This window comes from Chelonia mydas, chromosome 1 (genome assembly GCF_015237465.2).
Source record: "Chelonia mydas isolate rCheMyd1 chromosome 1, rCheMyd1.pri.v2, whole genome shotgun sequence".
NCBI classification, from domain to species: domain Eukaryota; kingdom Metazoa; phylum Chordata; order Testudines; family Cheloniidae; genus Chelonia; species Chelonia mydas.
In genome coordinates this window covers 33,690,808-33,709,554 of record NC_057849.1, presented here as the reverse complement: position 1 = coordinate 33,709,554, position 18,747 = coordinate 33,690,808, and the positions used below count along the sequence as shown (strand labels likewise).

Sequence of the window (18,747 nt, the reverse complement as noted above, 5' to 3'; positions counted from 1 at the left end):
GTGGCTGCACAAACTATACTGTCCTAACAAGGGAAATTATGGGCTGTTAAGGGAAAGTCCTACTTAGTACCACAGCCTTGGGCTGCAGCATGCCCAGTACACACAGAATCTTCAGCAAATATATCTGCCAAATTCCAACAAGTCTCTCTCTATTGAACATGTGAAAACCGAGATATTTTGGAGGCTTATAGTTTGGCCAAATTTGGGCAAATTTTCATGGGGATGACAAAAGGCACATCCCTGTCATCAGGGTGATGCCCCCTGCCAAATTTCAAGTCATGGAAGTAGTAAGTTTAGCGGTATTAGGCCTTAATGAAACAATTGTAAGAATGTTTTTAACATGGAATAAGACACATAATCTCATCCTCAGAAATGACTAAATTGCTTTAGCTGAAACTTTCCCAGAAGAAATCAGCCTTAGACAAACACCCAATACTGAAAATTTCAGGTGATGTTTGTCAAAGATAAAAGCAACTGAGTTCTGTAATAGAAAATGTTAGGCAACTTTAAGGATAGGTGATAGAACCAGCTCCACCTATAATAAAATGGAATATGTTTGTGATCAAAGAAATGGACATTTAAGGAGGGATGGGAATAGGAATGTTTTGAAGTATGTACATATGGATAAACACTTTTGGGAGGCAACAGTATACCCACTTATTTTTTTAAAAGAAATGATGATAATTTCCACATGTTGAAGGGCTGGGATGAATGAAGTATTTAATCAGCAGTTTGATATCCCGTGGCCCCAGTTTGCCACAAGTGATGTTGTGGCAGGTGCTTCTGTAATGCTCCTGACTAAAAACCTTCCTCATCTTCCAAAAAATACAAATGCATAATTTGTAACAAAACTATATGATATCATCAGAATTAATTTAGGGCCCAATTTTGTAAACACTTATGCACATGAGAAACTTTACTAATATGAGTAGTCTAATTAACATCAATGGGACAACTCATGTGCATCCATGGCTAAATTTCAGAACCTGTGCTCCTTATTCATCCTCCTTGACCTCTCAGTGGCATTCAACATCCTTGATCACTCCCCAGTTCTTGAAATCCTGTAACCCTTTGTCTTTCGTGATCTCATCCTCTCACAATTCTCGTCCTACCTCAGTGATGGCACCTTCAAAGTCTCATTGGATGGATGAGACTTTTGGATGGATGAGACTCCTCTTCCCTTCTCCCCATTTCCATGGGCTTCCCACAGGGCTCCATCCTTTGTCCCCTTCTCTCTTTGCACCTTATCTATAAGTTATCTTGACCACTCTCATGGATTTGACTACCATCTGTCTACCAAGGACACACACATCTGCCTCTCTATGGCTGATCTATTTCCCTCCATCCAATCTCAAATTAGCTTATAAACTCCCTAAGGCAGGGACTAACTCTTATTGTACTTTTATACTCTTAAACCATAGCAAAATCAAAATTTCTGTTTTATTCATCTAGTAGTTTGAGATAAGATAGAAAAAAAGTATTACCTCTTTTGTAAATTCTAGTCGTGATTTCATGTTGAGATTTCCACCAAGACCCCGCATTAAGCTAATAATAAATTGTCCACGATCAGTGCACCCACGGAGATGAGACAACCCATTCATCACAGTGCCAACTAGACTTGTTTCTACCACATAGTCATTCTGTAAATTTGAATTTATAATAGTGTATAAGAATTTATAATAATAATATAACTTTAAACAAATTTCTAGCAGTAAAATAAATGAGTTATGGTGCAAGTAAATATGTCAGTTTCATTGCTATTAGGAGCCACTTTTAGACTTTTAAAATTGGTAGAAAATTTGATCCATTCAGGTCTAGAAGAGGTGATCCATTTGCAATCACATACTTTTAAAATATTTACTTCTGACTCTTATACCAAACCAACTTACTATTTATGTTCAGTCATCCTTCTGTTATAGATGTTATTAGCCTACTGAATGCAAAGAAATGTGCACAATTGTGCAATGGAGATATGTGTCCAGAAGGGACCCTCCATGTGTGAATCTCACTCTCCCCCACAGAAAGGGGTGGAGAAACAACCTTTTCCTAGATCCCACACAAGTGTAGAAATCTGCATGGAGGAAAGAGACAGCTATGGGAGAAACACATCTTAATCCCCATCAGGCTATGTAGATTCTCCAAGGAAATACAGGAAGATTGTCTCTCAGCACTGGGGATCCCTCTTTAAAGGAAGTTCCATGGAACAGAAGCCAGCAGCACAAGGCCTGCATGGCTCCATTGTGAGGGGTATGAAGCCAGGAAGGGATGCTGGAGCCATAGGAAGCATAAAGCAAGCACAGAAACACCATAAAGTGGTCTATATGCATGGTCATAGACTCCCATCTGGGATCCATGGGTTTTCAGGACATCCTGCCCACTTCCCTTTCCTGAAGATAGCACAAGTGAAGGGAAATCTCTGTAAGGAACAGCTTGCAGAGGTTCCCGCCTATGTAGAATTATTTAATGACTTATAACATTGTTGTTAAATTTTCCTCAAGCCTAGCAAAGCACATGCCTTCCTGTTAAGGATTTTGGGCAGAAATTTCAAATTTTATGAGCCTAAACTTAGATACCTAAATCCATGATTAGTCAATGAGAGCTCTGGGAACTGAAAAATCAGACCCTTTATTTAGATGCCTAATTTTAGAGACCACATTTAAAAATTCTGGCTGATGTCTACACCAAGTTCATAGGTTTGAACGCATTAAAAAATTCTGGCTGATGTCTACACCAAGTTCATAAATTTGAATAAAAGCCAGAAAGGTATTAAAACTTTGTGAGTTACTCACCTGTTTTAGAACCCAGTTTAACGCCTTTTCAAAATAGTCCCCAATCCAATTTTCAAGGTTATGTCTGCATTCTTCAGGCTGGTTTCTTAGCCAAGATTTTATCAAAGAATTAAGATCTGTATCTTCATCACTAGAACAAGACATACTTCAGTTTAAAAAAAAACAAAACAGTCATGTATCCATGCAGATGGATGCTGTATGATCTAAAGGCTCAAGCAGGATGACTGAGTCAAGAGGCCTGGGTTGTGTTCTCAGCTCTCCCAAAGATCCACTGTATGACTTTAGGAAAGTCATTTAACCTCTCTATATTTAAATTTGCCTTTCAGTAAAAAAAGGGTAAAAAAATTTATGCTCTTGAATAAAAAGCATTAAGATATGCAGAAAAAGGATGTAAACTAGAAATAGAGTATCTTGAATATTACTGTCAAATTTCAAAATAAGGCTCTAATACTATGAGAAACTGATTGAGTAGCCTGAAGATGTGTGCATTTACTTTCTGATTTCTGTAATTACAAGAAAAGGACAATGGTTTAATTTTGATTCAGAGCAATTTTCTTACATTTTTTCTAATAAATTGTGTTTTCTTTAAAATATTTGGGGGTCTTATGGTGTTTAGGGGCAATTTAAAGCAAGCCATTATCTAAGTCAGGGAAAACAAACTTCTGACCTTTGGTGAGAGAAAGAAAGGGGAAAGAGATATGACATGGGGTACTTGGTGAAAGGTGTAGGGCAAAAAACTGCCCTTCCCTAAGAGGCTTTACTGACCACAGTCAGTAAAGTGCAAAGAGAATGACTGGAGACATTTAGGAGTCTCAAATACAGTGGTAGCTTACAAGGTAACAGATGAAAAACTTGATTTCAGAGATAAATAGGCAAACACGGGTAATATCTATACAGACAACTCCACCTACTCAGAGTAAGTGCACATTTTCAGAAGTTAGCATTACAATGAAATCACCAGTTTTATAATAAAAAATAAAATAAAATAAAATAAAATAAAATGTCATTCAGTAAAGAAAACAATGAGGAGTCCTTGTGGCACCTTAGAGCCTAACAAATTTATTTGGGCCTAAGCTTTCATGGGCTATAACCCACTTCATCAGACGCATGGACTGAAAAAAAGTAGGCAGGTATAAATATACAGCACATGAAAAGATGGGAGTTGCCTTACCAAGTGGGGGGTCAGTGCTAAAGCCAACCCCTAAAATACATATAATTTGTTAGTCTCTAAGGTGCCACAAGGACGCCTCGTTGTTTTTGCTGATACAGATTAACACGGCTACCCCTCTGAAACCATTCATAAAAATTAATTTAAAAAAAGGAAATTACAGACTTGTCAGTCTAACTTTTACACCTGGAAAGATATACTGGAACAAATTATTAAACAATCAATTTGTGAGCACCATGAGGATTATATGGTTACAAGGAATACCCAGTATGGATTTGTCAAGAACAAATCATGCCAAATCAACCTCATTTCCTTCTTTGACTGGGTTCCTGGCCTAGTGAATAAGGGGAGAAGCGGTAGACATGATATATCTTGATCTTATTAAGGCTTCAGATACAGTCCCACATGACATTCTCATAAACAAATAGGGAAATGTGATCTAGATGAAATTACTATAATGTGGGCGCACAACTGGTTGTAAGACCACACTCAAAAAGTAATTTTCAATGGCTCACTGTCAAACTGGGAGAGTGTATCTAGTGGGGTCCTGCAGGGATCAGTCCTAGGTTCGATACTATTCAATATTTTCATTAATGATAATGGTGTGAAGAGTATGCTTATAAAATTTGAAAATGACATCAGGCTGGGAAGGCTTGCAAGCACTTTGGAGGACAGGATTAGTCCTTTGACTGAAATCAGCAAGATGAAATTCAATAAACATAAGCATAAAGGACTACATTCAAGAAACAAGAATCAAATGCATAACTACAAAATGGGAAATAACTGGTGAGGTGGTAGTACTGCTGAAAAGAATCTTGGGGGTATAATGGAATGGATCACAAAATGAATATGAATCAACAATGTGATGCAGCTGCAAAAAAGGCTAATGTTATTCAGTGGTGTATTAACACCCTCCACTTAGCACTGGTGAGGCTGCAGCTGGAGTACTGTGTTTAATTCTGGATGCCACGCTTTAGGAAAGTTGTGGACAAATTGGAGAGAGTCCAGAAGAGAGCAGCAAAAATAATAAAAAGGTTTTAAAACCTGACATATGAGGAAAGGTTAAAAAAAAACTTGGCACATTTAGTCTTGAAAAAAGAAGACTGAGGGAGGAGCTGACAGTCTTTAAATATGTTAAGAGATGTTATAGTGAGAATGGGGATCAACTGTTTTCCATGTCCACTGGAGTTAGGAAATGAAGTAATAGGCTTAATCTACCGCGCAGGAGATTTAGGTTAGATATGAGGAAACACTTTTATCTGTAAGGGTAATTATGCTCTGGAATAGGCTTCAAGGGAGGTTACTGAATCCCCATCAATGGAGGTTTTTAAGAACAAGTTAGACAAACACCTGTCAAGGACAGTCTAAGTCTATTTGGTCCTGTCTCAGTGCAGGGCGTTGGACCCGATGTCCTCTTGAGGTCCCTTCCACCCCCACATTTCTATGATAATATCAATAAATAAATGAATAAGCACAAAAAGGTGCAAAGCTAGAAGGAAAACAAGACAATTTAGAAGAAGTTTAAGCATGTTGCTGAAACTCTATAAAGAGACTATATATATATACATATATATATATATATATAAATAAAAGTCATACACTAACCTATCACTGCCAAACACAGCTGACACAATAGGGTTTTAAAAAGCTAATAACTATTCATGGTGATAAATAAATTATGTAAATTTCAAATGCCCTCATGTCTCACCTCAAGAAGATCATTCCCATTCGTGAAATTGTGGCAGGAGAGGCACAACTCAGATCATGCGTTTCAAATACAAAGTTTACATTTGGGCCAAACTGAATTCTTTCTCCACTGGGCATAGTGAGTAATCGATTGTCATCCAGAACAGAATTCAAAGACTCAATCCACTCAGGGTCGATGTCACCATCGCAGATTATCCATGAGTTAACATCTACTTACAAATAAAAATACAAAACAACAAATCCACTGGAAAAACTTAAAGAATATGAAGGCTTGCTAAATTTCTAACCATTTTTCATTCTCTATGACAATTATAATTTATTAGTTTTATACGCTTCACATATAACCTTTTTAAATATTCCCTACATTCTTCACCTTCTGATACATATTTGCATGCCATTTATTTCATATTACACTAACTTGGAAACTACAAACTGAGGTTCTTGACAATGGTATTGCCATAAGCCTTTTTGACCTTACACTGGCCACTTTCAACAATTTTAAATTAGCATATTGTCAAAATATGAACAAACAAAAGAAAGTTTATTTCAGTATGTTGAGCACAACACAGACTTCTGGATAGACATACCTTGCGGTTCTCGTACCACTTGTCGAGCACTGCTTGTAAGCACACCATCAGACCACTCTCTGGTATCCATGTCAATGTGACCTAGTAACTGATGTCGAGGCATAGCTTTGGGATTCATGGTATACTGTTTCACCACTTTGCCAGTTTTACCAAGCGCTGTCCTTAACATCTGCCAAAGTGTTGATTTACCTGCACCACTCGGACCTACAATTACCACACCCATTCTCTGACGTAGCTGTTCATACAATTCCAAAGCTTTCTTGATCTGTATAAAAAAGAAATAGTGGTTACAGGAGGTTAACAGCATTAAATCAAACCTGTTCTCTAACCCCAATTTCACACATTCCTGTTTGGTTTTGTATACTCTCATTCTCTTCCCTTAATTTAAATTTATTTTAGGAACTTGTAGGTGCAGAAGCAAAGAGTAGAAAAATCTCTGTATTCAAGCAAATCAAGGGCTCACATTATAAACATTAAAAGGTTGAAAGTAACTAAAGCAAAATGAACAGATTAGCAACACAAGCCTCACTGACACTCTTAATTCAGAACATCTAAACTTGGTCTATGCTTATATTTCATATTTACCTGGGTGTTTATAATTTCCAAATTGGCTTCCTCAAAGACTTGTTGTAAAGCAGTGGTTAATTCAGCATATTCTACATCCTTAAAATCAATGCCAGGGAAGACATCTTTAACCAATGCATCAAACCGTGCACAGTCTGCAAATGTAAGCTTTGACATGGTATTGAGGCGCAAAGCTTGGACCACAATATGGCTTTCATTAACTGCAAAAGAAAGTTCAGTTTACGTTTATTTCCACAGCTGGGATATTACCACCTGACATCATAGTGGCAACATGCCAGGTTGTTTTTTGGCATCACAAAGGATTACGATTTTAGGTGGGAAATTAGCATTAGTAACATGGTTACAAAGGGACAGACTCTAAGTGTACCCATCTCAACTTTTGCATATAACTGGGTTCTTGAAAATGATAATGCATGTCAGACTTGAGTATATACTATGGGAATTTCTAGATGTCCTAATATGCAGGGAGTCTCTATCCTGACTGGATAGTAGTCAGCTAAGAAGGAACTTTGAAGGGGATATACCCTAAAATATGTTGTCAGTGTGTTTTCAACTGACAGATGAATTCCTGAAGTTGATTATAAGTTGTTTGTTTGCTATTTGCTTTTTATATCTAATGGGAAAACAAGGGTTGTCTCTGATAATCCCAGGAACAGTCAGAGCAGATCTGTCATTTCTTAAAGCATCAAAGAAGGAATATTCATGTCCCAAACATTTAAACTCCTCATCCACGCTAAACCTCTGCTCCCAACTCTCCCAAAGAGAGAAAATCACCACCCACTCAAACACACTTGTTTAAAATAAACAACATTTCCATCCCATAAAATTCCATCCTGTATTTGTGCTCTGGTTAGCAATATTTAGTCAGAATCAGATATGGTAGCCCAAGAGTAATTAAGACTTCATTTGCAAGAGCTCTCTCTTCAACTTTTCAACTCCGCAAATTATGTGCACTGAGTTTCTGTGGGTTATTTAGTTATTTATTTTTATTTGGGAAAGCTTTGATTAGAAATGGCTTTCACAGAGGATTATCCTTTTGAATAGTCTAGCTTCCTACAGTTCCAGGGTATATCACCTGGTACTTGAATGAACAAGAAGGCTGTAGATATTTATTTCAATATAACATCTTGATTGATCAAAAGCGAACCAACCCAAGCTTACTTTTTTCCTTCATTCCATTTTTCTTCAGGTGACGAAGGAGATTGCCACATCCTCTCAGAGCAGTCTTCAGTGCTCTTAAGCCCCAATCATAGTGTTGCTGGGGTGTCAAAAGCTCCCTATGTTTTTAAAATATTAATATTGTAATAGGTTGTAACAGCTGCAACTCCAGTACTTGTAGCTGATCATTGAGGAATTGACATTATACATTTTTCTGAAAATCAGAGCCATTAGAAAATAATATAATGTCCAGATGCAGTACCATTTTTCTTGAACTTCAGAGATAGATACACATGAAGTTGCATGTTTCCAAACTTTCAGAGAAGCAGTTTCTTCAAAAGCTAGATGATAATAATATTTTTTTTAAAAATAGGACCTCTAATAGTTCCTTCCCTTGGTTTTTGCGATATGCACACAAATGAAAAAGTGCAACTGTGGTTATTTGGATGTCAGCTACTCCCCCAAAAATCACAAGTGCATGATTTTTATGGAGGCACTGCACACTCAGGAAAATAACCATGTGTTCCCATTCAGACAAACAAATGGGAAGACGAAGAAGAAAAAAGCAAAGCAAAGTGTGTGCGTGTGGCAGAGACAAATTAATAAAAATATCATATATGAACTTGAAAAATATTTATTTTAATACTTTTATTACCTATTAAAGAGAAAATTGCATTTATATTCAAGATGCCAAAAGAAAGGAAGGAAACAGTCAGGGTCTTAAGAAAGCAGTATTTTCCCATCTTGGGATTATAAATGGAGTTCCTGTATTCTTACATTACTTACATACAAAGCAGTGCATCTCAATAAAATTCAACCTATGTTTTGTTCTTACAGATTTACATATTACTAATTTTGGAGAACTGTGTTTGGTAGCATTCAAATACAAGATATTCTTGTTCAATGTAAAACACCTTAAGGAGACTATAGGCATGAGACAGCAGCTCTATGTTGCTTATGGTATATAGCTTTATGAGGGTGATTTCTGGAGTGTCCATTTCATAAAAATCACAGTAAACATACAGGAACAATGTTTAAAAGATTTCTATAGCAATCTTCTCAAGGTTTGGTATTGAATGGACTGAAATGGAAGGAAGGTACAGTGACATAACATGAGGGGGAAGTACTACACATCACAAAAGACAAAAGATATATATGGACAGAAATATGATTAATGGAACAGAATGTGCTTACCTGGCTAGATTAAAAATAGCCACCAACTTTCTGCCAAGTGTTTTAGCATCTTTAAAACCTTCTGAATATAGAATAACTTCCGCAATGAGTTCATTGTCTGGACGAGTCATAGCAACTGGCCTAAAAAGCTGTTTGAGGTTATCAGGCAGTTTTTGTCTTCCTCCATAACCTTTTCCAGCAGGATTCATAGTGATGAAAATTCCAGAATTGTGATCCATTTCAACCTGGCATTAAAATCAATATATTATCATAAAGATAATATTTTCATCTCTATGTCCTTAGGTATGAAATAACTCATGTACTTAGAACACTATAAAATACCACTGTATGCTGTGGTGGTATCGCCATGTCAGTCCCAGGATAGTAGAGAGATACAGTGGGTGAGGTTATATCTTTTATTGGACCAACTTCTGTTGGTTGAGAGAGACAAGCTTTCAAGAGCTCTTCCTCAGGTCTGGGAAAGTTACTCAGGGTTTGTCTACACTACCGCACGGGGTTGATCTACAATATGCAACTTCAGGTACGTGAATAGTTACCTAAAGTCGATGTACTTAGATCTACTTACCGTGGTGTCTTCACTGCGGTAAGTCGACAGCTCATGCTCTCTCGTCAACTCCGCTTACACTTCTCATTCTGGTGGAGAACCAGAGTCAACGGGAGAACACTCAGCGGTTGATTTATCATGTCTAGACGTGATAAATCGACCCCCCACTCAATCGATCGCTGCCCGCCGATCCAGCAGGTTGTGTAGACAAGCCCTCAGAGTGTCACAGCTAAATACATGATCAAACAGATGGATTATGTGCTAAGGGGTCATTCAAGGTGAAATGGCCTGTTAACATCCCAGTAGTCATAGGACAAAAAGGAGGGTTAGTGGGTTACAAACTGTTGTAATAAGCCATGAATCCAGTGTCTTTATTAAGATCATGATTTTTAGTGTCTAGCAAAGCTATGAATCGAAGCTCCCAGACTCATCTTTTAATGGTGATGTGCAGGTTTCTTTTGAGGATGAGGACTGGTAGGTCAGATACAGAGTGATCGCTTTGTGAAAGAGTGCTTACCCACAAGTGATATGGTGTTTTGTCTTTTTATCATTTTCCTGTGTGAGTTCATCTGAGAGCATAGTGACTGTCTGGTTCCACCAAGAGTTGTTGTTTGGGCATTTAGTGCACTGGATGAGGCATGTGTAGGACCCATGGATCTTGAAAGGTGTGTTGTGGGGGTTGTTGATCATTGTAGAAGTGGAGATATCTCTGCAGGTTTTGCTTCTGTTATTCTGGTAGGGTCTGGTGCCACTTTGAGTTGGTGTGTCCTGGTCTGTGAGGAGCTTGATTCTGATGATGAGGTAGGAGAGGCTAGGAGGTTGTTTGAGGGGATTCAGGAAAGATTTCTTTCAGGATGGGGTTCCCATCGAGTCTTGGTTGTCGTTGTTTGTTTGTGTGTGGTATATAAACAACTACAAGCCAGACTTCATAAAGCATTCACTCTATATCTGACTTGTCAGTCTTCATTCTCAAAAAAAACCTGCACAAAAGGTTTCAAGAAAGAAAACTTTCAAAAGACAAGCCTGGGAGCTTAAATTGATAACTTTGCTACACATTAAAAATCATGGTCTTAATAAAGACACTGTATTCATGGCTTATTACAATAATTTATCCTATGATTACAGGGGTGTTAATGGGCATTTCACCTTGAATGATCCCTTAGAACAGTGGTTCTCCATCTTTTTGGGCTCAGGACCCATTTGTAAATTCTTATGGCCTGTTATTACCCAATAAATAGTCTGGTGGTGGAGGCTTTGGGGCAGAGACAAAACTAGGCATTTTAGTGCCTGGGGCAATCAAACATATTTGCGTCCCCAACTAGAGGTGATACGTGGCGGGGGGGAAATCACGTGGGGTCACATGCCCCCCCCCAGGTTTCTTGGGTGCGCTTCCAAACCCAAACAGGCTGGGTGACCCGCTAAGATGAGTCAGAGGGTGGAGGTGGAGCTCCCTCTCTGAGCGCTGCAATGCCGGGCTGGCCTCACCAAGCCCTACCGCTTGGGGCTGACCCGAGCCACCCCCTACGGGTTTGCACCCTGGGTGACTGACTCACTCTGGTTACAGCCCTGCCTTGGGTGATTATGGTTGGATCCTGCCCACACTCAGCTAACAGCGGCAGCTCCTGCAGCTCCTGTGCTGTGGAGCTGACTGGGCTTGGCTCTCCACTCCAGGCACTGCAACCTCTGGGGTTGCAGCGCTGCTCAAGTTTGGTCCCATCCCTTGACTGGACCAAATTTGTGTGAGTGGAGTTGTGACCCGGCTCATGCGATTGCAATGCCATTCATACAAATTTGGCCTACCTGGACTTCCATCATCATGAGGGCTGGGCCAAACCTGAGTGGTGCTGGGACCCCAGAGGTTGCAGTGCTTGGAGCAGGGAGGCGAGCCCACCTAGCCCTGTCAGACAGGAGCCATAGGAGCTGCCACACAACCCTTTGAAACATTCAGACAACCCAATTTTGGGTCCAGACACACAGGCTGAGAAACCCTGGCTTAGAATACATGTTAACTACTTATGCTAACCTATCTGTTCAATGTTGTATTTAGCTGTGACATTCTAAGTACCTTTCCCAGACCTGAAGAAGAGCTCTGTGTAGCTCAAAAGCTTGTCTCACTCACCGACAGAAGTTGGTCCAATAAAAGATATTACCCTTCTTGTCTCTCTATAAAATAATATTAGAAATTTTGGGCAAAGATCTTCTTTATGTATGTGGGATTTATATACTGGACCTAAAACTGGTATACTTGTTAATAATACAAGGGTTCACAGGGTTTTTAGAAGACACTTGATATTAGTAACAATAGCTGAACAGTTTTCAACAAGAACAAAAAAAAATGCTGTTCTATACCTCCTTGCCAAGCAGTTCACATACAGGTCTATGCTTCTTCAAAGCATGCTGAATTGTCTGAATTTGCATGGACACTGCAGACAAAACTGCCTCCTCCAGCCTATTGAACTCATCAAAACATCCCCAGGCACCACACTTCACCAAACCAACAAAAATACGTCCCATCGACTTCACATCAATGCCCTTAAAATAAAAGAACATTGTTTATATGTTAAATATCATGAAAGAAATCAATGAAGATTTTCTTCCTAGTTCCGCTATGAGGTGTCTTATTGCCATTGCAAAGATCCTAACGTTTCTATTTGATTATAAATGAAAAACTCTGTTAAATTTCACTAAAAGTTTTTTTTAAATTGTTCTTTAAATCCATATTGCATAGATACTCATCTCCTACAATATATAAATATGTACATTAATTCACCTCATCACAATTAAAAACTAAAACTTGTCTTCCAAGAAGTCCACCCAAAGCCTTTACTGATTCTGTTTTTCCAGTTCCAGCTGGGCCATAAGGATTTCCTCCGAGGCCCATCTTCATAGCCTGAGTAAGAGTTAAGTAGCACTTATCTGTCAATGGTGTATAAACAAGTTTTGGGGAATTACCCTGTAGAAACAAAAGATATATTGCACGGATTAATACACAGAAACAAGGTCAATAAGTTAGCATTTCACTCAGTTTGGACATAACAAAGATAACACAGAATTCCAGATTACTAGCTGCCCAAGCTTGAGGACTACACTGGGGGCCATTCAATTTTTTGATTTATATTCATAAAATCTGTTAGAACTACTGCCGAAGTGTTATGCAATCCTTTATGAACCACAGATAGAGGCTCAAAAAAGGGAAACACCTGCTACATTTTCTCTCTCATAGACTTCAGCAAACATTGCCCTCATATACCCAAGAGCATAATTTGTTCCATATTGTTAAAAAAACATTTTATTCAATTTAAATACGTCTCAAAATTTCTTTCAAGTTATCATTTTGTCCGCATTTGGCATTTTATCTAGCGTTGACATAAATGAGAAAGTAAGAATCATACTATGCTCTGCACTTTAATATAAAAGCCGTATAAATCCACTCAAGAATTCAGTATCGTGGGTATTTGGAGATAAGAAGCATCTCAAGATTGAAGAAACACTACTACACCATTTTTCGATATTTTCTGCAAAACAACATCGTAAAATGGCAACTGACAAAATGGAAGCCAGGTGGAAGCAACTGTGGAGGTAAAGCTGCATCCCGGAACTGAAAGCTGAGCACCACACACATTTGAAAGCCAACAAAAATAGAATTAAAAAAACCCATACCTGATATTCATAAGTGTACTGGAGCTCAGCATCTACCATTTGAATGTAACATTTTTGTTCTTTAAGATAGAATCTGAGTTGTTTTTTCCAAGCCCAGTCATCAACACTATTAATCTGGGCTTGATTTAGCTGCTTCACCACATCAATGTTATGAATAATATCAAGAATCAGTGCTTTAAGCTTGAGCTCAAGGATTCCAGAATCTGTAAATAAATACAATTATTCACAAAAACACCATAAAGAAGATTGTCCTTTAGCCACTTTCAAGTAGTTTATGTTGCTGTTTACAATCATAGAATCATAAGGTTTGACGGGACCACAAGGGTCATCTAGTCTAACCCCCTACCAAGACGTAGGATTTGTTGGGTCTAAACCATACAAAACAGATGGCTATCCAGCCTCCTTTTGAAATAGCTAAAAAACTAAAGCAATCAACATACAAATGAGAGGTTGATATAGTTACTAGATAAAAGCTTAACAGCCAATACACTTTAATCTAGAATTCAGCAGTGACCAGATGCACAAAGATAAGGATTGATGGACAGTACACATTATAATCTGCACATCATATTGGTATTTTATAGGCTTGTAATGTTATATTTAAGTCAAGAAATAACTCCAAAATCCAATCAAACATCATAGTCTAAGGGGAAAAAAAAACACCTGGATTTATAGAGAATGTGTAGACATGGTACCATGTCTATCCAATAATATCTGGCCAGTTCCAGTGAAACATAACGTCAGAGATCAGTAGATGAAGACAATGATATAGAACCAGATTTTGTAATGACAAATTGTTAGTAAATATATTAAATAACAAAAACATCAAGATAAAGGAAATGGATAAAAATTGAAAAGGAAACAGATTCAAACTACCTAATAATGTTAAATATAGAATGAACACCTGAAAAAGAAAGGACATTCACTGTGAAAATATTAAATATCCCAAACCTGGCCATTACTGGTAGGTCACTCAATATCATTTCTAGCTCAGAGGAATGGATTGCTTAGCATCTTAAATTTATTTTAAGGAATTATACACTTACGATCATTTTTCATACCTGCTCTCCCTGGATCTTCCATACTAGTATCTATGCTGGTATAATGTTCCAGTTTAGCCATAAGTTCTAACTCTATCTGCTGCAGGTTATGCTCTTTGATAGCAGTTTCAACATCTTCAGTGAACTGAATTTGTTCTGCCAAGGAAAGAATCTATTGACAGAAAGAATAAAGTAAAGTTTTAGAAATAGGTAACCAAAAAGGACAAAAGATTTTCAACTCATTTATAAATTCTCATGAAAGCTTACTGTTTAAATAAATCTTTTTAGTGTATTAAATTTTATCATGCCAATACTCCACTATCCCTTAAAAAAAAAACATAGTTACTCTAAAGGTGCCCCCAAGAGCAAATATAATTGTATTTAAAACTTACTAAAATGTAACAAACAGCTGCAAAATAATTTAGTATAGCTATTGCCTTCGGTGCTATATTACGATTACTGTACGTTCACTATAGCAGCCTATTGTCTGAGTTGTGACATTTCAGCCAAACTCGTTGCTTAAGGGAGATCTGCACAGTACTGAAAAACTGTTCATGAGTAGGAAGCAATATGGATTTGTTTCACCAATTTCACTAATACTTTGTAAATCTGAATGTCTATCTCTTTCCTTCCTTCCCTTCGATTCCACTCCCAAAAAATACGCCAGAGGCTAAAGAGAGCTACTCACTGCCACTACAATATTTTCCCCTTATTCACACCGAACTTCAATGCCCTCTGAAACACGTGCCCAGGGTGAGGAGCTCAGTAATAATCAGAAGAACAGAGAATCAGTATCTTGGCCAAAACTGGGTATTAAACCAGGCATTTCCTCGACTAAAAGCATGGGGTTTCTCAGGACAAATTTTTTGGTGGCCTCAGAGTGCGGCCACCAACTCTTGCTGGCGGCCACTCTCACACTTTTTCCTAAAATACTTAATTAGCTTTAGGAAAGCCAAATAAATATGCACATATACATGTCCAAATCATTGTAATTTATTTATTGCTAGCTAGTAAGTCTGTTGTCAAAAGTGATATTAACAAACATACAGGTATCACTTTTCACAGCAGACTTACTCCGCCCTGCCAAGCCTGGGAACAAATTAAGCCCTGGATGGAGGGTCAGGGGAGGCAATGGGAGCCAGGGGAGATGGGGGTGAGAGGCTGGGGGAGACAATGGAGGGCTGTAGCCTGAAGCCCTGAGGCTAGAGCTTGGTGCCCTGCTACCCCAGGGCTGAAACCTGAAGCCTGAGCCCACTTCTCCACTGGGAAGGTGGGGAACTCACTGGCTGCCTGCTCCTACAGCGTTGTGCCCCAAGTGACTCCAGAGAGGGGCAGGGCCAAACCCCTGCTGGTGGCCCCGGCAACCAACACCAAGGCAGTCCATCCAGGAGCAACAGGAAAGGGGAGGGGGAGCTACTTTCCCTCTCCCACCCCATCACAGCCCAGGAGGCTGTGGCCGGAAGAAAAGCCCCTGGTGGCCGCATGAGGCCACAGTGGCCGCATTTGAGAAACATGAGCTGTAATGGATTCACACATAACACATGCTGAACTACAGGTTCCACTTCCATAAGTTAAACGGAATAGGAACTCTCTTCTCATCAAAATTCCACTCTTTGCTTTAGCTATGTGATTCAGGTAAAGCAGAAAAAGTTAAACACCAGTGACATAAGGAGAGGGGCAGGCCGTGGAGCACAGCACTCCCATACTCTCAGCATGATGAAGGAAGGCAGAAGATTGCAATGGTTTACCCAGATGAAGGGAAGATTTATTTCAACTAAAAAGCCAATACAGGCAGCTCGCTGCACCCATATGGACCCCATTAACATCAATGGGGTTTCACATGGACACAAGGATCTGCCCACACATATCAGTCAGCAGGATCACAGCCTAAATCATTACAAAAGGTTAGTCTGAATGAATATACATTCTTAGGGTCATATTGATAATAACTCTCTGTGTCTATGATTTTTACATTTAAAAAAATGTATATATTATTTGCAAATATTTATTAAGTCAGGATTGGTTCAAGCAATATAAATTCAGATTAACAGTGTTAGCTAGTGTTTATATTATATTTTTCTTCAACCTGTCATTAGTACATTCTCTTTCACTAGCATTTTCTACCCAAGTTATGCATGAACTTCAAATACTATTCTAATAATGGTGTTTTGAATCAATAGCAGGAAACAGTTTCTGCATCACTGATTAGCCAGGGACCTGATTCAACATCAATTGAAATCAGTGGAAAGACTCCCGTTGATTTAAATGGGCACCGAATCAATCTCCCAAGTGAGCAAAGAGTTCTATTCTACAGATGCTTATAACATTGCACATTCTGAGTAATTTCTATCTACCTAAAATCAAGGCATACAGCAAATCAACTGATTTTTTAAGTCTGTATATACTTCCAAAGCAGACCTGTCCTTAGGATCATTCAGAAATTGAGTTCATTATATTTCAATGCAGAGACTAAATCAAGATGAGATTGTGTCACCCACTACCTGGGAAGGAAAGAGTGATGGATCAATTGAACCTTGTGAACGTCTTCCAGCAGTAACACAGTCAAGCAATAATTGTTTCAATGTGTCCTTCATCTCCAAAGCCAAACGATTTAACCAAACCTGGCAAATAAAATATAAAGGGGAGGGAAAAAAAATCACAAATCATATAGCAAACATATTTACCACAATTGCTGGTAATATATTTGGACCTGGTTCTCTTACCTCAACATCATTTGACAGAAGAATTTTATTTTTAAAAGGCACAACTTCTCCTTCTAAAGATTTCATTGCAATTATGTTTTTAAAGTCCCCATCAAAGCTGACACTATTAATGCCTGTTAATCAGAAAATAACAATATCTCCATAATTAAGCTCAGCAAGTGATTAAATACAATCTAGATGATTTAATGTAGAATTCTTAAACACTTGTTTCTTGAAAAAGCAGTTACTTAGGAAACAGTCAAAAAAGTTAAATCAATTATTTTTGTACATATAATACAATATTTATGATAATTAAATATATGAAGATAAAAAGTCCCTCAAAAGTTAGAGATATTTTGAAATATTTTTTTCTTTTTTTGCCAAATAAATGATGAAATATCAAAAACATTTTCCTTTTCTAAGCTATGTTATGGTAACAGAAAGTAAAGAAACAATTTCTAGAATAGGTTCTTCAGCGTCAAATGACTGTACTTCTGAATAAATACATTTTGCAAATGATGACTAATGCATTATGAAAATACTAATTTAGTTTACCAGCAAAAAGTTTCTTAAGGTGAGACTGAATTACTGAAGGATTAGTGGACTGTCCCAAGATTTCTAATAAATCATCGTCTCCAATGAAATAGAATCTAGGGAATGCTGAACGCTTTTCCTGTTTAAAAAAAAAAAGAATTGTTGTTTTAAGCACTGAAGTATTGCCTTTTTATAAAATTATATATTAAGATAAGAAGTTGTACCTCCAGAAATTCATTCAAGGATTTTTGACATCTCTGAAGCTGGTCAAGTATGGTAATCAACGCATTCCTCATTCCTGTCCGAGCATTCAGTGATGTTATTCTATTGTCCCTCTTGATATCTACCATTATGGATCTTTAAAAAAATATAACCTTAATTGTTTGTAAATCTACCACTGCACTTTGTCCAAATATATCTCTTTTAAACATCTGATTAAAACTCAAGAGACAGATAAGTAATATTAAATATTCAGCAGTCAATATCTGAATGTAAAAATTGCAACATTTATGTCAAATTTCTTCCAGTTAAACATTAGCTAGATCTACGCCTATCATACTGTTTCTGATCATGACTCTTCCTTTACTTCAAGACCCCTCTATCCAAGAAGTCCCATTAAGTTAAAATTTTGACCATTTTTTCTTCTAAGTGCCTCCATCTCTGTCATTTCAGCTCTATTTTTAAGCTCAACTACCATATCTAAACTAAAGAAACTCATTTGTGTGTATCTTTGGACACCTCTAAAAACTACTCCCTGTTAATCCTCTCTGCATGTCTTGATCAAGTAAAGTTGTTTCATCTCAAATTCCTTCGGTGTAATATTTTTGGAAAGAGAATTGCTTCTCTTCGTCAAAAAATCTTTTTTCAAAATCCAACATCTCCTCTACTTCCTTTCTCAAATAAGACCTTCTATTTGCCTGCATTGTTCATAACCTTGGCCATCATTTTTAACTCAGAACCTTTATTCTCTTCCCACATATCCCGTATCAATAAATCTTCTCATCATTCCTTTTCCAACACTAATTCTTTCTATACCATTGCCTCAATGCAACCTTTGCTGAAATCCTTATGCATGCCTT

The 18,747-nt window shown here is 37.9% G+C and overlaps 1 protein-coding gene across 3 annotated transcripts in view; it reads right to left on the bottom strand.

Moving 5' to 3' along the window:
* The window catches only part of DYNC2H1 (dynein cytoplasmic 2 heavy chain 1), a 384,528-nt gene that overhangs the window by 320,476 nt on the left and 45,305 nt on the right, over positions 1-18,747 (bottom strand). For all 3 annotated transcript variants that reach the window (XM_037889977.2, XM_043529611.1, XM_043529618.1), the window contains 15 exons: positions 17,893-18,025; positions 17,690-17,807; positions 17,156-17,268; positions 16,934-17,053; positions 14,454-14,604; positions 13,393-13,595; positions 12,503-12,685; positions 12,082-12,264; positions 9,189-9,412; positions 7,998-8,113; positions 6,837-7,036; positions 6,252-6,516; positions 5,666-5,873; positions 2,790-2,919; positions 1,485-1,640 (listed from right to left, as the gene is read on the bottom strand). In XM_037889977.2, the coding sequence (XP_037745905.1) occupies positions 1,485-1,640; positions 2,790-2,919; positions 5,666-5,873; positions 6,252-6,516; positions 6,837-7,036; positions 7,998-8,113; positions 9,189-9,412; positions 12,082-12,264; positions 12,503-12,685; positions 13,393-13,595; positions 14,454-14,604; positions 16,934-17,053; positions 17,156-17,268; positions 17,690-17,807; positions 17,893-18,025 (2,503 nt within the window). The remainder of the gene's footprint in view (positions 1-1,484; positions 1,641-2,789; positions 2,920-5,665; positions 5,874-6,251; positions 6,517-6,836; positions 7,037-7,997; positions 8,114-9,188; positions 9,413-12,081; positions 12,265-12,502; positions 12,686-13,392; positions 13,596-14,453; positions 14,605-16,933; positions 17,054-17,155; positions 17,269-17,689; positions 17,808-17,892; positions 18,026-18,747) is intronic.